The sequence below is a fragment of the Hyla sarda genome, chromosome 9 (genome assembly GCF_029499605.1).
Source record: "Hyla sarda isolate aHylSar1 chromosome 9, aHylSar1.hap1, whole genome shotgun sequence".
Classification (NCBI taxonomy): Eukaryota; Metazoa; Chordata; class Amphibia; order Anura; family Hylidae; genus Hyla; species Hyla sarda.
In genome coordinates, this window is record NC_079197.1 from 186,299,463 (window position 1) to 186,318,827 (window position 19,365).

General features: G+C 46.4%; 1 protein-coding gene across 1 annotated transcript in view; it reads right to left on the minus strand.

The window, feature by feature from the left end:
- Positions 1–19,365, minus strand: part of TNMD (tenomodulin) — a 156,641-nt gene that overhangs the window by 59,722 nt on the left and 77,554 nt on the right. The window contains exon 5 of the mRNA XM_056539352.1: positions 9,743–9,896. Within this exon, the coding sequence (XP_056395327.1) occupies positions 9,743–9,896 (154 nt within the window). The remainder of the gene's footprint in view (positions 1–9,742; positions 9,897–19,365) is intronic.

Genomic DNA, 19,365 nt, shown 5'->3' on the forward strand with positions numbered 1-19,365 from the left:
CCGAACAACTGGCAGGACACCGGGAGGGCCCTTACCTGCCTCCTCGGTGTCCGATTGACGAATGACTGCTCCGTGCCTGAGATCCAGGCAGGAGCAGTAAAGCGCCGATAATGCTGATCACAGGCGTGTTAATACAGGCCTGTGAACTGTGTAAAAGATCAGTGTGTGCAGTGTTATAGGTCCCTATGGGATAACAATGATCAGTATAAGAGATCAGTGTGTGAAGTGTTATAGGTCCCTATGGGATAATAATGATCAGTATAAGAGATCAGTGTGTGCAGTGTTATAGGTCCCTATGGGATAACAATGATCAGTATAAGAGATCAGTGTGTGCAGTGTTATAGGTCCCTATGGGACCTATAATACTGCAAAAAAAAATGTAAAAAAAAAGTTTTAATAAAGGTCATTTAACCCCTTCCCTAATAAAAGTTTGAATCACCCCCCTTTTCCCATAAAAAAAAATAAAACAGTGTAAAAAATTAATTAATAAACATATGTGGTATCGCCGCGTGCGTAAATGTCCGAACTATAAAAATATATCATTAATTAAACCGTACGGTCAATGGCGTACTCGCAAAAAAATTCCAAAGTCAAAAAAAGCGCATTTTTGGTCACTTTTTATACCATTAAAAAATGAATAAAAAGTGATCAAAAAGTCCAATCAAAGCAAAAATCATACCGATAAAAACTTCAGATCACGGCGCAAAAAATGAGTCCTCATACCACCCTGTACGTGGAAAAATAAAAAATTTATAGGGGTCAGAAGATGACATTTTTAAACGTATAAATTTTCCTGCATGTAGTTATGATTTTTTCCAGAAGTGCGACAAAATCAAACCTATATAAGTAGGGGATCATTTTAACCGTATGAACCTACAGAATAATGATAAGGTGTAATTTTTACCGAAATATGCACTGCGTAGAAACGGAAGCCCCCAAAAGTTACAAAATGGCATTTTTTCTTCGATTTTGTCGCACAATGATTTTTTTTTCCGTTTCACTGTGCATTTTTGGGTAAAATGACTAATGTCATCTGAGTTCAAGTTCAACTACCTTGTGGACCTTCAGTCATTTCATGCACCTATCGTTACTGGGAAGGGCGGCGATAGGCCAGAGAATTACCTCAGCATACTAGCCCTCAGCCTGGCATCACGAACAATAGGGTTAACCATAACCCCTGATATACTGAAGCAACACCCTGACTACACTACCCATACCCCTGAGGCCTACAACACGATGAAATAAATAAAAAGAAATGAAAAAAGAAAATAAATTAAAAAATGAAAAAAAATATAATAATAATAATAATAATAATAATGTTCCTTGGTGCATGTGTATATTTATTTATACATGGACAGATAGACATTTCAGAATAAATATGCATAATGTATACATATGTATATTTCCTAACACTATATTTTTTATTACATTTTTAATTTTTTAATTTTTTTAATTTTTTCATTTCATTTATTTATTTCATCATATATGATATTATCTATTTGCCTTTTTTTATATGTTCACATGCTGCATAGATACATTGTTAAGTTTTATTTCAAATTGTAACCTTTGAGTCTACTTGTAAATGCATTTTTTCCAGCACTCATTGGTCCGTGGTAATTATTCCTGCTGTGACTAATTTGTGTTAGCATAAAATGCACCACTCTGCTGTTCTCACCTATGCCTGATGAAGCTGCTTATGCAGTGAAACGCGTTGCATTCTGGGAAAATTAAACACCCTTGATTTAACCTACCGATTGCTATCTGTGCCCAGCGCCTCGTTGAGCCGGCGTCCACTCTGAAGCTACCTCTTTTCTATTATGAGGGGCAGGGCTATGATGTCACAAGCTTTGGGTGTCGAACAGTTTAAGGACCAGGCTAATTTTACTTTAGAATCTTCGTTTTTTCCCACCTCACCTTATAAAAACATAATTCTTTTATATTTCCATCCACAGACCCATATGAGGCTTGTTTTTTTTGCGTGACCAATTTTACTTTGTAATGACATTACTCATTTCACCATAAAATGTATGGCGGTGCTCGCATCATGTACATGACATAAATGTCCCACCGCATCATGCCGTACATTTTCGTCCATTGTCGTTAAGGGGCTAAACATGTTGTATTGCTGGATGAGAAAACGTCTGAACTATTAAAATATAATGTCATGAAACCGCACGGTCAATGGCGTCAATGAAAATTGCTCAGAAATGCTGATTTTTTATTACTTATTATGTGAGAAAACAAATTAATAAAAAGCAATCAAAAAGTCCTGTCAAAACAAAAATGGTAGCAATATAATCTACAGACCACGGTGCATAAAATGAGCCCATGTACATCCCTGTATATGGAAAAATAAGAGTTATAGGGGCCAGAAAAGGACAATTTTAAGCATATAAATTTTCTTATAAAAAGTAGTAAAATAAAACAAAGCTTATATAACTGGGGTATCATTGTAATCATATGGACCTACAGAATATAGCTAGAATGTCATTTGCACAAAAAAGTGCATAATATAGAAGCAAAAAAAAACAAATTTGTAAAACTGTGTTTTGTTTTTTTCACCCTACAAATTATGTATTTATATATTGAGGAACACAGGGGCCTAGAGCTATGTATTGGGGCACAAAGGGGCCTATAACTATATATGTGGGAACTATTACTGCCGGGCAATACAAATGGGGGGTTTGTATAGTGGTGAGGATTGTGCTGGAGAAAGGAGCCTAAAATGTTTGTCTGGCAGGTCCTGTAGAGATGAGTCCTGGTCGTGAGTAGTCATTATGATGGTCTTGGCCACAAAGAGAAGAAAAGGAAAAGTGATCTCCTCCAATCAGGGAAAACGCTCCTTTGATTGACTCAGAGAAGACGTCCCCTGTGATTGACTCAGAGAAGACACCCCCTGTGAATGGCTTAGAGAAGACGCCTCCTGTGAATGGCTTAGAGAAGACACCCCCTGTGATTGACTAAGAGAAGACGCCTCTGTAATTGACTCTAAGAAGACGCCCCCTGGGATTGACTCTGAGAAGACGCCCCCTGTAATTGACTCTAAGAAGACGCCTCCTGTGATTGTCTCAGAGAAGACGCCTCCTGTGATTGACTCAGAGAAGACGCCCCCTGTGATTGACTCAGAGAAGACGCCCCCTGTGATTGACTCAGAGAAGACGCCTCCTGTGATTGACTCAGAGAAGACGCCCCCGGTGATTGACTCAGAGAAGACGCCCCCTGTGATTGAATCAGAGAAGACGCCCCCTGTGATTGAATCAAAGAAGGCGCCCCCTGTGATTGACTCAGAGAAGACGCCCCCTGTGATTGACTCAGAGAAGACGCCCCCTGTGAATGGCTTAGAGAAGACACCCCCTGTGATTGACTAAGAGAAGACGCCTCTGTAATTGACTCTAAGAAGACGCCCCCTGGGATTGACTCTGAGAAGACGCCCACTGTGATTGACAGAGAGAAGACGCCCCCTGTGATTGACTAAGAGAAGACGCCCCCTATGATTGACTCAGAGAAGACGCCCCCTGTGATTGACTCAGAGAAGACGTCCCCTGTGATTGACTCAGAGAAGACGCCCCCTGTGATTGACTAAGAGAAGACGCCCCCTGTGATTGACTCAGAGAAGACGCCTCCTGTGATTGACTCAGAGAAGACGCCCCTGGTGATTGACTCAGAGAAGACGCCCCCTGTGATTGAATCAGAGAAGACGCCCCCTGTGATTGAATCAAAGAAGGCGCCCCCTGTGATTGACTCAGAGAAGACGCCCCCTGTGATTGACTCAGAGAAGACGCCCCCTGTGAATGGCTTAGAGAAGACACCCCCTGTGATTGACTAAGAGAAGACGCCCCCTGTGATTGACTAAGAGAAGACGCCCCCTGTGATTGACTCAGAGAAGACGCCTCCTGTGATTGACTCAGAGAAGACGCCCCCGGTCTTTGACTAAGAGAAGACGCCCCCTGTGATTGACTCAGAGAAGACGCCTCCTGTGATTGACTCAGAGAAGACGCCCCCGGTGATTGACTCAGAGAAGACGCCCCCTGTGATTGAATCAGAGAAGACGCCCCCTGTGATTGAATCAGAGAAGACGCCCCCTGTGATTGAATCAAAGAAGGCGCCCCCTGTGATTGACTCAGAGAAGACGCCCCCTGTGATTGACTCAGAGAAGACGCCCCCTGTGAATGGCTTAGAGAAGACACCCCCTGTGATTGACTAAGAGAAGACGCCCCCTGTGATTGACTAAGAGAAGACGCCCCCTGTGATTGACTCAGAGAAGACGCCTCCTGTGATTGACTCAGAGAAGACGCCCCCTGTGATTGAATCAGAGAAGACGCCCCCTGTGATTGAATCAAAGAAGGCGCCCCCTGTGATTGACTCAGAGAAGACGCCCCCTGTGATTGACTCTGAGAAGACGCCCCCTGTAATTGACTCTAAGAAGATGCCCCCTGTGATTGACTCTGAGAAGACGCCCACTGTGATTGACAGAGAGAAGACGCCCCCTGTGATTGACTCAGAGAAGACGCCTCCTTTGATTGACTAAGAGAAGACGCCCCCTATGATTGACTCAGAGAAGATGCCCCCTATGATTGACTCAGAGAAGACACCCCGTGATTGACTCAGAGAAGACACCCCCTGTGATTGACTTAGAGAAGACGCCCCCTGTGATTGACTCAGAGAAGACGCCCCTGTGATTGACCAAGAGAAGACGCCCCCTGTGATTGACTCAGAGAAGACGCCCCCGGTGATTGACTCAGAGAAGACGCCCCCTGTGATTGAATCAGAGAAGATGCCCCCTGTGATTGAATCAAAGAAGGCGCCCCTTGTGATTGACTCAGAGAAGATGCCCCCTGTGATTGACTCAGATAAGACGCCCCCTGTGACTGACTCAGAGAAGACGCCTCCTGTGATTGACTCAGAGAAGACGCCTCCTGTGATTGACTAAGAGAAGATTCCCCCTGTGATTGACTCAGAGAAGACGCCCCCTGTGAATGGCTTAGAGAAGACACCCCCTGTGATTGACTAAGAGAAGACGCCCCCTGTGATTGACTAAGAGAAGACGCCCCCTGTGATTGACTCAGAGAAGACGCCTCCTGTGATTGACTCAGAGAAGACGCCCCCGGTCTTTGACTAAGAGAAGACGCCCCCTGTGATTGACTCAGAGAAGACGCCTCCTGTGATTGACTCAGAGAAGACGCCCCCGGTGATTGACTCAGAGAAGACGCCCCCTGTGATTGAATCAGAGAAGACGCCCCCTGTGATTGAATCAGAGAAGACGCCCCCTGTGATTGAATCAAAGAAGGCGCCCCCTGTGATTGACTCAGAGAAGACGCCCCCTGTGATTGACTCAGAGAAGACGCCCCCTGTGAATGGCTTAGAGAAGACACCCCCTGTGATTGACTAAGAGAAGACGCCCCCTGTGATTGACTAAGAGAAGACGCCCCCTGTGATTGACTCAGAGAAGACGCCTCCTGTGATTGACTCAGAGAAGACGCCCCCTGTGATTGAATCAGAGAAGACGCCCCCTGTGATTGAATCAAAGAAGGCGCCCCCTGTGATTGACTCAGAGAAGACGCCCCCTGTGATTGACTCTGAGAAGACGCCCCCTGTAATTGACTCTAAGAAGATGCCCCCTGTGATTGACTCTGAGAAGACGCCCACTGTGATTGACAGAGAGAAGACGCCCCCTGTGATTGACTCAGAGAAGACGCCTCCTTTGATTGACTAAGAGAAGACGCCCCCTATGATTGACTCAGAGAAGATGCCCCCTATGATTGACTCAGAGAAGACACCCCGTGATTGACTCAGAGAAGACACCCCCTGTGATTGACTTAGAGAAGACGCCCCCTGTGATTGACTCAGAGAAGACGCCCCTGTGATTGACCAAGAGAAGACGCCCCCTGTGATTGACTCAGAGAAGACGCCCCCGGTGATTGACTCAGAGAAGACGCCCCCTGTGATTGAATCAGAGAAGATGCCCCCTGTGATTGAATCAAAGAAGGCGCCCCTTGTGATTGACTCAGAGAAGATGCCCCCTGTGATTGACTCAGATAAGGCGCCCCCTGTGACTGACTCAGAGAAGACGCCTCCTGTGATTGACTCAGAGAAGACGCCTCCTGTGATTGACTAAGAGAAGATTCCCCCTGTGATTGACTCAGAGAAGACGCCCCCTGTGATTGACTCAGAGAAGACGTCCCCTGTGATTGACTCAGAGAAGACGCCCCCTGTGATTGACTAAGAGAAGACGCCTCCTGTGATTGACTCAGAGAAGACGCCTCCTGTGATTGACTCAGAGAAGACGCCCCTGTGATTGACTCAGAGAAGACGCCCCTGTGATTGACTCAGAGAAGACGCCCCTTGGGATTGACTCAGAGAAGACGCCCCTTGTGATTGACTCAGAGAAGACGCCCCTTGTGATTGACTCAGAGAAGACGCCTCCTGTGATTGACTCAGAGAAGACTCCCCTGTGATTGATTCAGAGAAGACGCCCCCTGTGATTGACTCAGAGAAGACGCCTCCTATGATTGACTCAGAGAAGACGCCTCCTGTGATTGACTCAGAGAAGACGCCTCCTGTGATTGATTCAGAGAAGACGCCTCCTGTGACTGACTCAGAGAAGACACCCCCCTGTGATTGACTCAGAGAAGACGCCTCCTGTGATTGACTCAGAGAAGACTCCCCTGTGATTGACTCAGAGAAGACGCCTCCTGTGATTGATTCAGAGAAGACGCCCCCTGTGATTGACTCAGAGAAGACACCTCCTGTGACTGACTCAGAGAAGACATCCCCTGTGATTGACTCAGAGAAGACGCCTCCTGTGATTGATTCAGAGAAGACGCCTCCTGTGATTGACTCAGGGAAGACGCCTCCTGTGATTGATTCAGAGAAGATGCCTCCTGTGACTGACTCAGAGAAGACACCCCCTGTGATTGACTCAGAGAAGACGCCTCCTGTGATTGATTCAGAGAAGACGTCCCCTGTGATTGACTCAGAGAAGACGCCCCCTATGACTGACTAAGAAAAGACGCCTCCTGTGATTGACTCAGAGAAGATGCCCCCTGTGAGTCTATTATATCTGCTGTATTCTCCAGATTGTGTCCCATCAGCGCTATAGTCACGTACATTCTGCAGTTATGTTTAGGGAAATTACTCCCAGCATTCCCTCACCACTGCTTATATCATACTGGGAGTTGTAGCTTCCCTTGGTTAAAACATCTTTAGTGCTTTACTCTTACTTGGCAATTGGTATAATGGATTATTATAGTTAAAATAATTTTCTGCAACGCTCTGCACCACAAGCATCCATCACACCAAGTAGGGAACCTGTCAAAAATGTGAACCCCCTGCAGCCGCTGCTGTCCCCTGAGCCCCAACTCAGCTTAGAACATAGAGTGTCCTCACCTAATACATCCGTGCTGTAAGGCTCCTCATTGGCGCTTGTGTTCCCTGGCCTGAAGTAGCATCCGCTGATAGCCAATAAGACTAACCCCTCTCTCTGACCCCTATGCGTGGAGCAAAATTTTGTATAGTCATGCAACATTGAGTGGCCCCACCCCCTTGGCTCCTCCTTTTTGTGGCTCCACCTTCAGCCACGCCCATGGCCTGTGCCCCAGATCTTTTGGAGACCTAGCAACACCCCCGGCGGACGATGACCTCTGTTTATGTGGACGATGACCCCTGTGAGTGGTGGATGATGACCCCTGTGAGTGGTGGATGATGACCCCTGTGAGTGGTGGATGATGACCCCTGTGAGTGGAGGATGATGACCCCTGTGAGTGGTGGATGATGACCCCTGTGAGTGGTGGATGATGACCCCTGTGAGTGGTGGATGATGACCCCTGTGAGTGGTGGATGATGACCCCTGTGAGTGGTGGATGATGACCCCTGTGAGTGGTGGATGATGATCCCTGTGAATTTGGATGATGACCCCTGTGAGTGGTGGATGATGACCCCTGTGAGTGGAGGATGATGACCCCTGTGAGTGGTGGATGATGACCCCTGTGAGTGGTGGATGATGATCCCTGTGAATTTGGATGATGACCCCTGTGAGTGGTGAATGATGACCCCGATGAATTTGGATGATGACCCCTGTCAATGTGGATGTATTGGTAACAACCCAGCTTTCCCAGAAACAGATATGAGGAAGCAGTTGCACAGATCTGTAACCTGATATCTCTTATTCTGTCCTCGCTGCTGATTTTATTAGATGTTTCCATAGAGTCTGATGTTACCAGATAAGATGAATTGGGGATATTTATCATTGTTGCTTTGGTTTTTCTTATGGTGACATATTTATTATACTATCACAGGGGGTTTATACATTTGTCTCACATAAGCAAAAACCAATAAATCACTTTGGAATACCATTTTTTTAGCTCACATAAGCAAAAATATATATGTGTGTTTATTAAATTGTTTTTACCACTTTTTCCCCCTAAATGTACTAACCCATTTTTTTTTTTATTTCAGATCCGTCTATCCTGTGGGCTACTTCAGATTTGGTGGACTACAATGACCAGCGTTTTTTTGTTTAATATGAACAACATTTTGTAACGAGGGCTTGTGGGGGATTGTTTTTTGGAATAAAAGTTGTTTAAAGGTTTTTTTATTTTTATTATTTACTTTACAGGATTAGTAGTGGAAGCTGTCTAATAGACGGAAACCATTATTAAGCCGTGGTTTAGCATTACCCACAAAATCAGCTAGCGCTAATCCCTGATTATTACCCCGGTACCCACCGCCACAGGGGTGTTGGGAAGAGCCGGTACCAACAGGCTAAGAGCATCAAAAATTGTGTTCATGGGCCTAGGCAGTAACAGGCTGGTGTTATTTAGGCTGGGGAGGGCCAATAACAATGGTCCTCGCCCACCCTGGTAACATAGGGAACCCTATGTGTTTTTTCTTTAATTATTTAATTATTTATGGAAAAAAAAATAATAATGCATAGGGTTCCCTGTATTTTCATTCTCAGCACAGACCAACCAAGCAGCAATAGCCTGATGTTACCAGGGTTGGCGAGGACCATTGTTATTGGCCCTCCCCAGCCAAAATAAAACCAGCCTGTTACCGCCTAGACCCAGAAGAGCCATTTTTTATGTTCCAGGCCTGTTGGTACTGGTTCTTCCCGGCACCCCTGTGGCGATGGGTACCGAGGTAATAATAGCTGTTTTGGGGCTAATGCTATGCCTTGGCTTATTAATGGATTCTGTCTATAAGACAGCTTCCACTACCAAGCCAGTAAAGTAACATCTAACACACTCCCCCTGTGCCGCACAACTACAATTTCCAGCAAGTTCTCACAGTAAGGACATTCTGGGAGTTGTAGTAGTGTTGCGTGGGCGGGAGATGTGCGGGCGGGTGACAAGCTTCTTACCCTCCTGTACATCTCCTACCCGCTCGTCCCACTGTGCCTATGAAAATTTAAGTAAAAAAAATCGCACAAAAAGTTTCACCTGCGAAATTTTGTGCGACTTTTTGAAAATGCTGTCATAGTCAGGTTTGTAGGCCAGGTCTGACCTTTCTTACACTTATGACTTTTTGAAGGGAGTTTGCGGCTTTTATTTGCTTACGAGCAATTTTCGCAATGATAAATCCAGGACCACTGAAAAGTAACAACTGAAAATTGCTCAGGTAGGGCTGATTGGTATTTTTTGCTTACGCACAAAAGTCCCCCAAAAAATTGCTTAGGCGCACGTGCGACTTTTGTAAGAAAAAAAGCTGCTTGAATCCCTTAATAAATCTCCCTCCATTTCTTTACCTGACGGAGAAGCAGGGAAGATCCAGTGCACAGATTTATTGTGACACAGATCCAGGATCCTGGAATTCTTCAGGAAATCTTTATCCTCTATGGGGGTCTCTGAGGGGATCCAGAAGGTGTTCTGCTCATAGACTGTGGTGAAGACTTCACCGTCCTAAATCCAAGGGAGACAAAAGTAAAGGAATTATTCTAGAGTATCTGCGATGTATTGTATTCTCTTCCATCTCTCTTTCATTTTGATTTTTCTTCCCTTCATCTTTCCTTTCTTTTCTTTTATCTTTCATTTCTTTTCCTCCATCTATCCTGTTATTTCCTTCCCTTCATCTATCCTGTTATTTCCTTCCCTTCATCTATCCTGTTATTTCCTTCCCTTCATCTATCCTGTTATTTCCTTCCCTTCATCTATCCTGTTATTTCCTTCCCTTTATCTATCCTGTTATTTCCTTCCCTCCATCTATCCTGTTATTTACTTCCCTTCATCTATCCTGTTATTTCTTTTCCTCCATCTATCCTGTTATTTCCTTCCCTTCATCTATCCTGTTATTTCTTTTCCTCCATCTATCCTGTTATTTCTTTCCCTTCATCTCTCCTGTTATTTCCTTCCCTTTATCTATCCTGTTATTTCCTTCCCTTCATCTATCCTGTTATTTCTTTTCCTTCATCTATCCTGTTATTTCTTTTCCTTCATCTATCCTGTTATTTCCTTCCCTTCATCTATCCTGTTATTTCCTTCCCTTCATCTATCCTGTTATTTCCTTCCCTTCATCTATCCTGTTATTTCCTTCCCTTTATCTATCCTGTTATTTCCTTCCCTTTATCTATCCTGTTATTTCCTTCCCTTCATCTATCCTGTTATTTCCTTCCCTTCATCTATCCTGTTACTTCTTTTCCTCCATCTATCCTATTATTACCCCAGGAAAAGGGGATAAAATGGCCCATGGAAAAGACACTCCTACCGCCATTACAAAGCCGGAGCATAATCTAAGACTAAACAAATCTCACAACCAAACAAGTAAGAAAACATCAAGATTAAAACTGGTTAAACATAAAATGTGTTTAAATGAACTGGTGCCAGAAAGTTAAACAGATTTGTTAATATCTTCTATTTAAAAATCTCAATCCTTCCATTACTTATCAGCTGCTGTATGCTCCACAGGAAGTTGTGTAGTTCTTTCCAGCCTGACCACAGTGCTCTCTGCTGACACCTCTGTCCATGTCAGGAACTGTCCAGAGCAGGAGCAAATCCCCATACCAAACCTCTCCTGCTCTGGACAGTTCCTGACATGGACAGAGGTGTCAGCAGAGAGCACTGTGGTCAGACTGGAAAGAACTACACAACTTCCTGTGGAGCATACAGCAGCTGATAAATACTGGAAGGATTAAGATTTTGAAATAAAAGTAATTCACTCCCCATTGATTGAAGTTATGCTTGTTACCTCCTGTGGGAATAGACCGGTTTGTGAGGTGCTTTTGCTTGTACATTTCTTCCTTATTTCTTCTTGTGTCTCTTTCCGTAGACTTTTCTTGCTGTCCTCCTTCCTTCTCCCGTCTCTACCCCTCCTCCACCCATTCTCTTCTGTTTATGGAGTACTGATCACGGTTATTAGCTGTCCTATGTCATATCATGTTGGTTTTAGGTTTTTCTATTGTATCCATAACATTCTCCAGCTTGACATTGACCCCTACATTGTAGAGAAACCTTCATGGCCGCCATTTGTATTAATGTTACTGGAGACGTAGTTTTCCTTATTACTCCAATATGTATATGTTTGGAAATCGTTAATAAACATTTATTATTGGGAAAAAAAAGTAATTTACTAAGCTGTATAACTTACTGGCACTAATTTCTTTAAAAAGATTCCCCCCCCCCCCCCCGACTGGAGTACCCCTTTAAGGCATAAACATGGATCAACCTAACAGAGTACAACAATATATAACAATATACTGTATACAGTGAAGCCTCTCCAGAAGACCAACCCAGAGAGGATGCATAGCGGCCATTTTCTTTAAGAACGACCCCCCCCCCCCCCCCCCATAGGAGACCATGGATTGTCTTTTCTGAGAGGTCTCACTGTAAATACACGTAACTTTAGACCAGATGGCAGGGTACGCGCCCCCACAGCCCCAGAGGAACGTGAGGTTAACAACAAGGACTGTGACAAATCACTGGGAGTAACAATGTGGACAGCGCCAACGTTTTTTTTCCCTTTTTCATCCTTTAAACGTTCCATTGTTGATGGTCGATGATGTTAGAAATATTTCCACACAGCAGTTTACGTTTCTTTTGACCGCATCGTCTGTGAAATGTGACATTTTACAGAAATTAAAAAAATGTTCTTGTTTGACAATAGAACATAATGAAGAAATGGAAAGTTTTGGGTAAATCCAGCAACAGTAAATCTAATGGTCCCCACATGTGAGAGGATCCGGCGCTGACATAGAACACAATGATGGATTGTCTCAGTCTCCTGCTCCGCTGCTTCTTAGTTCAGGGGAAATCTGCTAAATTGATTTATTGACGTTGTCTATGAAAATAGTGTATTCTCTTGTAGATTTGGGGGCCACATCTACAAGACCCCTGAGAACTACAATACTGCAAACGTGGGACCTCTGATTCTTATTATAGGATTTTATTATCTCTACTTATTATTATAATTCTGTTTATTATTATGTTATTATTATGTTATTATTATTGTTATTATTATTTATTGCACCTTTATTATTTATTGTCACGATTCGGCTGGCAGGAGGTGGATCCTCTGTGCCAGAGAGGGATTGGCGTGGACCGTGCTAGTGGACCGGTTCTAAGTTACTACTGGTTTTGACCAGAGCCCGCCGCAAAGCGGGATGGTCTTGCAGCGGCGGTAGTAACCAGGTCGTATCCACTAGCAACGGCTCAACCTCTCTGACTGCTGAAGAAAGGCGCGGTACAAGGGAGTAGACAAGAGCAAGGTCGGACGTAGCAGAAGGTCGGGGCAGGCAGCAAGGATCGTAGTCAGGGGCAACGGCAGGAGGTCTGGAACACAGGCTAGGAACACACAAGGGAACGCTTTCACTGGCACGATGGCAACATGATCCGGCGAGGGAGTGCAGGGGAAGTGAGGTATACATAGGGAGTGCACAGGTGAACACACTAATTAGACCAACTGCGCCAATCAGCGGCGCAGTGGCCCTTTAAATCGCAGAGACCCGGCGCGCGCGCGCCCTAGGGAGCGGGGCCGCGCGCGCCGGGACAGGACCGACGGAGAGCGAGTCAGGTACGGGAGCCTGGGTGCGCATCGCGAGCGGGCGCCACCCGCATCGCGAATCGCATCCCGGCTGGAGGCGGTATCGCAGCGCACCCGGTCAGTGGATCTGACCGGGGCGCTGCAGTAGCGAGGATGTGGCGAGCGCTCCGGGGAGGAGCGGGGACCCGGAGCGCTCGGCGTAACAGTACCCCCCCCCTTGGGTCTCCCCCTCTTCTTGGGGCCTGAGAACCTGAGGACCAGACTTTTGTCTAGGATGTTGTCCTCAGGTTCCCAGGATCTCTCTTCAGGACCACAGCCCTCCCAATCGACTAAAAAAAATTTTTTCCCTCTGACCGTCTTGGAGGCCAGTATCTCCTTAACTGAGAAGATGTCAGAAGAACCGGAAACAGGAGTGGGAGAAACAATTTTGGGAGAGAAACGGTTGATGATGAGTGGTTTAAGGAGAGAGACATGAAAGGCATTGGGAATACGAAGAGAAGGAGGAAGAAGAAGTTTGTAAGAGACAGGATTAATTTGGCACAAGACTTTGAAAGGACCAAGATAGCGTGGTCCCAGTTTGTAACTGGGGACACGAAAGCGGACATATTTAGCGGAGAGCCATACCTTGTCTCCGGGAGCAAAAATGGGGGGAGCTCTTCTTTTCTTATCGGCAAACTTTTTCATGCGAGATGAAGCCTGTAAAAGAGAATTTTGGGTCTCTTTCCATATGGTGGAAAGATCACGAGTCACTTCATCTACAGCGGGCAAACCAGAGGACAAGGGAATAGGGAGGGGGGGAAGAGGGTGACGGCCGTACACCACGAAAAATGGGGATTTAGCAGAAGATTCAGAGACTCTAAAGTTGTACGAGAATTCGGCCCAAGGTAGAAGATCTGCCCAGTCATCCTGGCGGGAGGAAACAAAATGCCGTAAATAGTCACCCAGGACCTGGTTAATTCTTTCTACTTGCCCATTGGATTGAGGATGATAAGCAGAAGAGAAGTTTAATTTAATCTTGAGTTGTTTACAGAGAGCCCTCCAGAATTTTGACACGAATTGGACACCTCTATCCGAGACAATCTGCGTGGGCAAACCGTGAAGACGAAAAATGTGTACAAAAAATTGTTTTGCCAACTGAGGCGCTGAAGGAAGACCAGGAAGAGGAATAAAATGTGCCATCTTGGAAAATCGATCAACGACCACCCAAACAACAGTGTTGCCACGGGATGGGGGTAGGTCTGTAATAAAGTCCATACCAATCAGAGACCAAGGCTGTTCGGGGACAGGCAGAGGGTGAAGGAGACCAGCAGGCTTCTGGCGAGGAGTCTTATCCCGGGCACAGACAGTACAGGCCCGCACAAAATCAACAACATCTGTTTCCAGAGTCGGCCACCAATAGAAACGAGAGATGAGTTGCAAGGACTTTTTGATGCCCGCATGGCCTGCGAGATGGGAGGAGTGACCCCATTTGAGAATCCCGAGACGCTGGCGTGGAGAAACAAAGGTCTTCCCTGGAGGAGTTTGCCTGATGGAGGCTGGAGAAGAGGAGATCAGACAGTCAGGAGGAATGATGTGTTGCGGAGAGACCTCTACTTCCAAGGCATCCGAGGAACGAGAGAGAGCATCGGCCCTAATGTTCTTGTCGGCAGGGCGAAAATGAATTTCAAAGTTAAAACGGGCAAAGAACAACGACCACCTGGCCTGGCGAGGATTCAGCCGTTGGGCAGACTGGAGATAGGAGAGATTCTTGTGATCGGTGAAAATGATAACTGGAAATTTTGATCCCTCCAGCAGATGCCTCCATTCCTCAAGTGCCAATTTAATGGCCAGTAGTTCTCGATCCCCGATGGAGTAGTTCCTCTCCGCCGGAGAGAAGGTCCTAGAAAAAAAACCACAAGTAACAGCATGCCCGGAAGAATTTTTTTGTAGAAGGACCGCTCCAGCTCCCACTGAGGAGGCATCAACCTCCAATAGGAAGGGTTTAGATGGGTCAGGTCTGGAGAGCACGGGAGCAGAAGAAAAGGCAGACTTGAGCCGTTTAAATGCGTCTTCCGCTTGAGGAGACCAGGACTTAGGATTGGCATTCTTCTTGGTTAAAGCCACGATAGGAGCCACAATAGTGGAAAAATGTGGAATAAATTGTCTGTAATAATTGGCGAACCCCAAAAAACGTTGGATAGCACGGAGTCCGGAGGGGCGTGGCCAATCTAAGACGGCAGAGAGTTTGTCTGGATCCATTTGTAGTCCCTGGCCAGAGACCAAGTATCCTAGGAAAGGAAGAGATTGACATTCAAACAGACATTTCTCCATTTTGGCATAAAGTTGATTGTCTCGAAGTCTCTGAAGAACCATGCGGACATGCTGGCGATGTTCTTCTAAGTTGGCAGAAAAAATCAGAATATCGTCCAGATACACAACAACACAGGAATATAAGAGATCACGAAAAATTTCATTAACAAAGTCTTGGAAGACGGCAAGGGCGTTGCACAGTCCAAAGGGCATGACCAGATACTCAAAGTGTCCATCTCTGGTGCTAAATGCAGTTTTCCATTCGTCCCCCTCCCTGATGCGGATGAGATTATATGCACCTCTTAAGTCCAGTTTGGTAAAGATGTGGGCACCTTGAAGGCGATCAAAGAGTTCAGAGATAAGAGGTAGGGGGTAGCGGTTCTTTACCGTGATTTTATTAAGTCCGCGGTAATCAATGCAAGGACGTAGGGAGCCATCTTTTTTGGACACAAAGAAAAATCCAGCTCCCGCAGGAGAGGAGGATTTGCGGATAAACCCCTTTTTTAAATTTTCCTGGATGTATTCAGACATAGCAAGAGTCTCTGGGGCGGACAGAGGGTAAATTCTGCCCCGGGGTGGAGTAGAGCCCGGGAGGAGGTCAATAGGACAGTCAAAAGGCCTGTGAGGGGGTAAAGTCTCAGCTTGCTTTTTGCAAAATACGTCAGCATAGTCCATATAAGCCTTAGGGAGACCGGTTACAGGAAGAACCACAGGGTCACGGCAGGGAGTACTGGGAACCGGTTTAAGACAGTCCTTGAAACAAGAAGTACCCCAGCTCTTGATCTCTCCTGTGGACCAATTAAGGGTTGGGGAATGGCGTTGAAGCCACGGTAGTCCAAGGAGAATTTCGGAAGTGCAATTGGAGAGGACCAAAAACTCAATTTTTTCGTGATGAGGTCCGATGCACATTAGGAGGGGTTCCGTGCGGTAACGCACGGCACAGTCCAATCTTTCATTGTTAACACAATTGATGTAGAGGGGTCTGGCGAGACTGGTCACAGGGATGTTGAACCTGTTGATGAGAGAGGCCAAAATAAAATTTCCTGCAGATCCGGAATCCAAGAAGGCCATAGTAGAGAAGGAGAAGGTAGAGGCAGATATCCGCACAGGCACAGTAAGGCGTGGAGAAGCAGAGTTGACATCAAGAACTGTGTCACCTTTGTGCGGAGTCAGCGTACGTCTTTCCAGGCGGGGAGGACAGATAGGACAATCCTTCAGGAAGTGTTCGGTACCGGCACAGTACAGGCAAAGATTCTCCATGCGGCGTCGTGTCCTCTCTTGAGGTGTCAAGCGAGACCGGTCAACTTGCATAGCCTCCACGGCGGGAGGCACAGGAACGGATTGCAGAGGACCAGAGGAGAGAGGAGCCGGGGAGAAAAAACGCCTTGTGCGAACAAAGTCCATATCCTGGCGGAGCTCCTGACGCCTTTCGGAAAAACGCATGTCAATGCGAGTGGCAAGATGAATGAGTTCATGTAGGTTAGCAGGAATTTCTCGTGCGGCCAGAACATCTTTAATGTTGCTGGATAGGCCTTTTTTAAAGGTCGCGCAGAGGGCCTCATTATTCCAGGATAATTCGGAAGCAAGAGTACGGAATTGGATGGCGTACTCGCCAACGGAAGAATTACCCTGGACCAGGTTCAGCAGGGCAGTCTCAGCAGAAGAGGCTCGGGCAGGTTCCTCAAAGACACTTCGAATTTCCGAGAAGAAGGAGTGTACAGAGGCAGTGACGGGGTCATTGCGGTCCCAGAGCTGTGTGGCCCATGACAGAGCTTTCCCAGACAGAAGGCTGACTACGAAAGCCACCTTAGACCTTTCAGTAGGAAACTGGTCCGACATCATCTCCAAGTGCAGGGAACATTGTGAAAGAAAACCACGGCAAAACTTAGAGTCCCCATCAAATTTATCCGGCAAGGAAAGTCGTAGGCCGGAAGCGGCCACTCGCTGCGGAGGAGGTGCAGGAGCTGGCGGAGGAGATGATTGCTGAAGCTGTGGTAGTAGCTGCTGTAGCATCACGGTCAGTTGAGACAGCTGGTGGCCTTGTTGCGCTATCTGTTGCGACTGCTGGGCGACCACCGTGGTGAGGTCGGCGACAACTGGCAGTGGAACTTCAGCGGGATCCATGGCCGGATCTACTGTCACGATTCGGCTGGCAGGAGGTGGATCCTCTGTGCCAGAGAGGGATTGGCGTGGACCGTGCTAGTGGACCGGTTCTAAGTTACTACTGGTTTTCACCAGAGCCCGCCGCAAAGCGGGATGGTCTTGCAGCGGCGGTAGTAACCAGGTCGTATCCACTAGCAACGGCTCAACCTCTCTGACTGCTGAAGAAAGGCGCGGTACAAGGGAGTAGACAAGAGCAAGGTCGGACGTAGCAGAAGGTCGGGGCAGGCAGCAAGGATCGTAGTCAGGGGCAACGGCAGGAGGTCTGGAACACAGGCTAGGAATACACAAGGGAACGCTTTCACTGGCACGATGGCAACAAGATCCGGCGAGGAAGTGCAGGGGAAGTGAGGTATACATAGGGAGTGCACAGGTGAACACACTAATTAGACCAACTGCGCCAATCAGCGTCGCAGTGGCCCTTTAAATCGCAGAGACCCGGCGCGCGCGCGCCCTAGGGAGCGGGGCCGCGCACGCCGGGACAGGACCGACGGAGAGCGAGTCAGGTACGGGAGCCGGGGTGCGCATCTCGAGCGGGCGCCACCCGCATCGCGAATCGCATCCCGGCTGGAGGCGGTATCGCAGCGCACCCGGTCAGTGGATCTGACCGGGGCGCTGCAGTAGCGAGGATGTGGCGAGCGCTCCGGGGAGGAGCGGGGACCCGGAGCGCTCGGCGTAACATTTATTATACGTTTTAAATTAATATTTGTAACTATTATTTTTAGAGATGAGCGAATTGAATCTGACGAATCCAAATTCGTTACGAATTTCATGAAAAATTTGATTTGTAACGAAAGCAAATATCGCTGCGATTCTATCCCGCCAATTGCTTCATTAAACTCCATTTAGTGCGGTCCAGGGGCCGGGCATCTAACATGGCGGATCCGCATGTGAGGGCATGGGGCAAGGAATCCTGGGAAGGCGGGAACAAGGGTAGGCGGGATGACTCTGAATCACATGCAGCCTATCATAAGCCAGTCACCCCTTTGATGTCACTGCCCTATATAATCGGCAGCCATATTGCGGCCAGTCACTTCATCCTTACACTGCAGAGAGATAGGACAGACAGCGCTGTGTGTTGCCTGGTGGACAGAGAATAGATTGTTTGTCACAGAACAGCAGTGATTCAGCTTAAGCACAAATCCTGCCCAGAAGCACTGATAGAGAAGGGAGTGAGATTGAGAAAGTTAAATTTTGGCTGTAGTACACAGCGACTGTGTGCTGCAGCACTGGTGAATACTGCTGGTGTTGTGCACAAAAACGTTTTAAGGCGTACTTTAGCACATTTTTCTGCCCTAATAAGTGCATACCACATACCTACATCTAAGTGGTGTACCATTTTCTAGGGCCCAGATACTGTGAAAGGACAGCCAAAATTACTCACCGGCTGGTGTTGTACACAAAAACCTTTTTGAACAAAAAAATAATAATTTGGGGAGACTCAATCTGAGGTTCATCCAAGAATTCGAATACGATATCGGTGCATCCAATGTGCAAATGAATGCTTGACAGTACAAAAAAGACAAGAAAATGTGCTGCTTTCTCTAGGACAATGAAGATGCAATAAATGGATAGTGGTGTAAATGTGGTTAAGGTGTAGTGGTTTATGTAATGTAGATACTGGGCAGGGGGGAAGGAAGAGGGGGGGGGGAAAGAAGAAAAAAGGGGGACATTTTTTTTTTTGCCTAAAAAGACCCAAAAATGTACAAATGCAGAGTTCTAAAGTACATTTATTTGCAGAATTTTAAAATTAAAATAGCCAAAGGGGATGCCGGCTATCCACTCTGGTAAAGGTAATATTAGGATAATGTAAAACACTGTAATAAATAGATGAGTCAAGTGTGTGCATGATCTTTAAAATATATTCATAGTCCCAAATATAATCAAATGTAAACCTTGATCTCAAAGTCACCTTCAATTGCAAGAGCTTGTGCTGCCAAAGGCAGA